The following is a 5377-nucleotide window of genomic DNA, read 5'->3' as shown; positions in this document are numbered from 1 at the left end:
CACAACCCACTATATGTACAGGCACCCTAAATGGTTAAAAAAGTACTGAACACCCACCCGAAAAACACAACAGAAGTGACATTAGGCAGTGAGTAGAGAGGAACAAGTCTGCAAAGAGTTGGGTTCGTAAAGCGGTTTTTCCAAAAATTTGCAGCAACAAGAACCTTGGCGATAGATCTCACCAATATTTTCCAAATAAATTTCGTAAGGTTCACTTGTAGTTGAGAGAATTTGTTTGTTCTTTAGGTTTTTCACTTAGTGGTGCGGCCATTCCAGTGCTGCTTCCTGGTCGTATTGGCGTAGACATGTCTAGAACACATGAGGTCCACGCTGAAGATGGATTTCACCCTGGTCCTTATCTGCTTGGTCTTCACACCATACACAATGGGGTTGATGAGAGGCGGCAGCATCAGGTACACGTTGGCCAATAAGATGTGAATGTGAACAGGGATGTGTTTTGCAAACCTGTGGAAGACAGAAGACAGAACAGCCGGAATCCAGAAGGTAAGAATGGCGCAAATATGGGAGGCGCAGGTGCCAAGAGCCTTGAATCTGGCATCCTTAGAGGACAACTGGAATACGGTCTTCAGAATCAGGACGTAAGAGCAGATAATGAAGATCAGATCCAACCCAACAATGAAAAGAGCCACCACTAAGCCAAAGACGTTGTTGAAGGTGGTGTCGGCACAGGCCAGTTTCACCACGGCCATGTGCTCGCAGTAAGAGTGGTGGATGACATTGGTCGAGCAGAAGGGTAGTCTCTTTATAAGGAACGGTAATGGAGTCATCAGTGCCACCGCCCTACTGATAGACAACACATCGATACATGTTATCAGCCATTTTGTCAGTATGGAGGAATACCTTAGAGGGTTACAGATGGCAACATATCTGTCAAACGCCATAGCCAGGAGTAGAGCTGACTCCATAATAGCAAAGGAATGGAGGAAGAACATCTGGGCCAGGCAAGCCTCGGCATAAATCTCATGAGAGTTCAACCACAGAATCCCCAACATCTTAGGTGTGGTGGAATTGGACAAGACAAGGTCAGTGGAGGACAACATGCCTAGAAAATAGTACATGGGCTCATGGAGGCTGCGGTCTACCCTGATGATGAAGAGCAATGTGACGTTTCCAATGACTGATGTGACATAAACCAAAGTGAAGACAAACGCCAGGTAGAGATAGAGATGTTCAAGGCCCGGGATCCCCAGGAGGAGGAATTGAATGGGCAGTAACCTGGTGGAATTCGGCTGAGACATGATGCCATATTTCACACTCATGGATGGTCTGTATGAAGAAGTAATGGACAAGAGCAAGAACACAGGATTGAGAAGACTTAGAAACTACAGTCAAATAACCAATTGGTCACTATGTAGTGTATAGAGTAATAATGATAATACATGTTATTTATATAGCGCCAACATATTGTACAGTGCTGCAGAATACACTACACTACTACACTACAGCGATGCCTCCGGTCTGTGCCGGTCACTACAGCGAGGCCTCCGGTCTGTGCCGCTCACTACAGCGAGGCCTCCGGTCTGTGCCGGTCACTACAGCGAGGCCTCCGGTCTGTGCCGCTCACTACAGCGAGGTCTCCGGTCTGTGCCGGTCACTACAGCGAGGCCTCCGGTCTGTGCCGGTCACTACAGCGAGGCCTCCGGTCTGTGCCGCTCACTACAGCGAGGTCTCCGGTCTGTGCCGGTCACTACAGCGAGGCCTCCGGTCTGTGCCGGTCACTACAGCGAGGCCTCCGGTCTGTGCCGGTCACTACAGTGAGGACTCCAGTCTGTGCCGGTCACTACAGCGAGGCCTCCGGTCTGTGCCGCTCACTACAGCGAGGCCTCCGGTCTGTGCCGCTCACTACAGCAAGGCCTCCGGTCTGTGCCGCTCACTACAGCGAGGCATCCGGTCTGTGCCGGTCACTACAGCGAGGCCTCCGGTCTGTGCCGCTCACTACAGCGAGGCCTCCGGTCTGTGCCGGTCACTACAGCGATGCCTCGGGTCTGTGCCGGTCCCTACAGCGAGGCCTCCGGTCTGTGCCGCTCACTACAGCGAGGCATCCGGTCTGTGCCGGTCACTACAGCGAGGCCTCCGGTCTGTGCCGCTCACTACAGCGAGGCCTCCGGTGTGTGCCGGTCACTACAGCGATGCCTCCGGTCTGTGCCGGTCACTACAGCGATGCCTCGGGTCTGTGCCGGTCCCTACAGCGAGGCCTCCGGTCTGTGCCGCTCACTACAGCGAGGCATCCGGTCTGTGCCGCTCACTACAGCGAGGCCTCCGGTCTGTGCCGGTCACTACAGCGATGCCTCGGGTCTGTGCCGGTCCCTACAGCGAGGCCTCCGGTCTGTGCCGGTCACTACAGCAAGGCCTCCGGTCTGTGCCGGTCACTACAGCGAGGCCTCTGGTCTGTGCCGGTCACTACAGGGATGCCTCCGGTCTGTGCCGGTCACTACAGCGATGCCTCGGGTCTGTGCCGGTCCCTACAGCAAGGCCTCCGGTCTGTGCCGGTCACTACAGCGAGGCCTCCGGTCTGTGCCGGTCACTACAGTGAGGCCTCCGGTCTGTGCCGGTCACTACAGCGATGCCTCGGGTCTGTGCCGGTCCCTACAGCGAGGCCTCCAGTCTGTGCCGGTCACTACAGCGAGGCCTCCGGTGTGTGCCGGTCACTACAGTGAGGCCTCTGGTCTGTGCCGGTCACTACAGCGATGCCTCGGGTCTGTGCCGGTCCCTACAGCGAGGCCTCCTGTCTGTGCCGGTCACTACAGCGAGGCCTCCGGTCTGTGCCGCTCACTACAGCGAGGCCTCCGGTCTGTGCCGCTCACTACAGCAAGGCCTCCGGTCTGTGCCGCTCACTACAGCGAGGCCTCCGGTCTGTGCCGCTCACTACAGCAAGGCCTCCGGTCTGTGCTGCTCACTACAGCGAGGCCTCCGGTCTGTGCCGGTCACTACAGCGAGGCCTCCGGTCTGTGCCGCTCACTACAGCGAGGCCTCCGGTCTGTGCCGGTCACTACAGCGAGGCCTCCGGTCTGTGCCGGTCACTACAGCGATGCCTCCGGTCTGTGCCGGTCCCTACAGCGAGGCCTCCGGTCTGTGCCGGTCACTACAGCGATGCCTCGGGTCTGTGCCGGTCCCTACAGCGAGGCCTCCGGTCTGTGCCGGTCACTACAGCGAGGCCTCGGGTCTGTGCCGTTCACTACAGCGAGGCCTCTGGTCTGTGCCGGTCACTACAGGGATGCCTCCGGTCTGTGCCGTTCCCTACAGCGAGGCCTCCGGTCTGTGCCGGTCACTACAGCGAGGCCTCCGGTCTGTGCCGGACACTACAGCGATGCCTCGGGTCTGTGCCGGTCCCTACAGTGAGGCCTCCGGTCTGTGCCGGTCACTACAGCGAGGCCTCCGGTCTGTGCCGGTCACTACAGCGAGGCCTCCGGTTTGTGCCGGTCACTACAGCGATGCCTCGGGTCTGTGCCGGTCCCTACAGCGAGGCCTCCGGTCTGTGCCGGTCACTACAGCGAGGCCTCTGGTCTGTGCCGGTCACTACAGCGATGCCTCGGGTCTGTGCCGGTCTCTACAGCGAGGCCTCCTGTCTGTGCCGGTCACTACAGCGAGGCCTCCGGTCTGTGCCGGTCACTACAGCGAGGCCTCCGGTCTGTGCCGGTCACTACAGCGAGGCCTCTGGTCTGTGCCGGTCACTACATTGGCTGCCTATTCATTACAATACAATATAACCTTCTCCCCCCTCCTCCATAATGTCGCTCCTCCTTACATCTCCTCCCTCATCTCTATCACACATCCTCTGCTCTCCGCTCACTCAATTACCTAACACTTACATCCTCTATTATCAGAACCTCCCCCGCTCGTATACAAGACTTCTCCTGAGCTGCACCACTTCTCTGGAATGCTCTACCCCAGACAATCACATCTTATCAAACCGGCCAATCACATGTCCTAATGTAACCCCTTTTGTACCGTCATTAGAATCCCTAAAATCTAACCCTCCTCTGTCCCCGCTCCCACATTACCCCACATGATATGAGGCCATTTCAGGCTAACGTTATATGTCCAAGCACCAACCACATGTTACAGGACACGAATGGTGACGGCTCATACAGTATTATGTTTGTGTAATGACACAATTTTGCTTCTCAAGTCCTCAGACAGTTCTTTGGTCTTCTTTCTTTTCTCCATGCTCAATGTGGTTACACAAGGACACAGGACAGAGGTGGAGTCAACTTTAATCCATTTCAACTGGCTGCAAGTGTGATTTAGTTATTGCCACCACCTGTTAGGTGCCTCAGGTAAGTAACAGGTGCTGGTAATTACACAAATTACAGAAGCATCACATGATTTTTCAAACAGTGCCAATACTTTTGTCCACCCCCTTTTTTATGTTTGGCGTGGAATTATATCCAAGGGTGCATTCACACGATGTAACGCGCCGTGTGATGTGGTACGTATACGGCGTGTCAGAGTTTGCGCGCCGTAAAAGCTCCCATTGATTTCAATGGGAGTTAGGAGCGTATACGCCGTGTTATTTTGTGTTAATCACAGGTGCAAAATAACGTGGCGTATACGATCCTAACTCCCATTGAAATTAATGGGAGCTTTTACGGCGCGCAAACTCTGACACGCCGTATACGTGCCATATCACGCTGCACATTACTCACCCCAGTTTGGCTTTTTGACAATTCTTTTTGTGGTTTTCCATTGAAGACAAATTAAATGAAGAAAATACCAAAGAATTTGTGCTTGCAATCATTATCTGGAAGAACACGAGGATTATCTGACAAAATTGCAGGGGGGCCAATACTTTTGGCCCACACTGTACATGGTACATGCAGTATATAGTACAGATAGGACTGTATATCTTCTCCTTTCCTCGGTACGGTTTTCTCACCTGTATCAGCGGGTTCTCCGGGGTTGTGGAGTTTGATGTGTCCGGGTCTGTAAAGGGTCAACAAGAATTTATAAAGAAGAAGAAGATTCCTCCGAGTCTTGTGAGGTTTCTTGGAGAATCCTTAGCGGCGCTCGCTGGAGATCTCGGTAATTCTCCACTGGATGGAAATCTTAATCTGCTTCACTGAGTGTAAGAAATCAGCAGAGGGTTTACCCTTTACATCCTGGATGTGATAGATGAAAGACAACATATTACATACATATTACATTGACGTGTGCAGCGCCAAGAATCCGGATTTGTTCACACTTCGATGTATCGAATCAGATTTTTTACTAAAATGGCCGCTGCACATGTTAGGACGAGGGGCAGGGAACTCTGGGAACGCGGAATCACCCATAATTTCAAGCGTGCAGCCAATCAGCAGCCAGCCGCCCCGGTGATGTTACAGATCCATAAAAACCAGCAGCCATTTTAGGTGCA

The 5377-nt window shown here is 53.7% G+C and overlaps 1 protein-coding gene across 1 annotated transcript; it reads right to left on the bottom strand.

Moving 5' to 3' along the window:
* Positions 1–251: 251 nt before the first annotated feature.
* Positions 252–1259, bottom strand: LOC142194243 (olfactory receptor 52K2-like). The gene has a single exon (XM_075263259.1). It carries the CDS (start codon positions 1257–1259, stop codon positions 252–254), a length of 1008 nt encoding a protein of 335 aa, XP_075119360.1.
* Between the last annotated feature and the right edge of the window lie 4118 nt (positions 1260–5377).

This window comes from Leptodactylus fuscus, chromosome 2, assembly GCF_031893055.1.
Source record: "Leptodactylus fuscus isolate aLepFus1 chromosome 2, aLepFus1.hap2, whole genome shotgun sequence".
Lineage (NCBI taxonomy): Eukaryota > Metazoa > Chordata > Amphibia > Anura > Leptodactylidae > Leptodactylus > Leptodactylus fuscus.
This window is presented reverse-complemented; position numbering and strand designations above follow the sequence as displayed.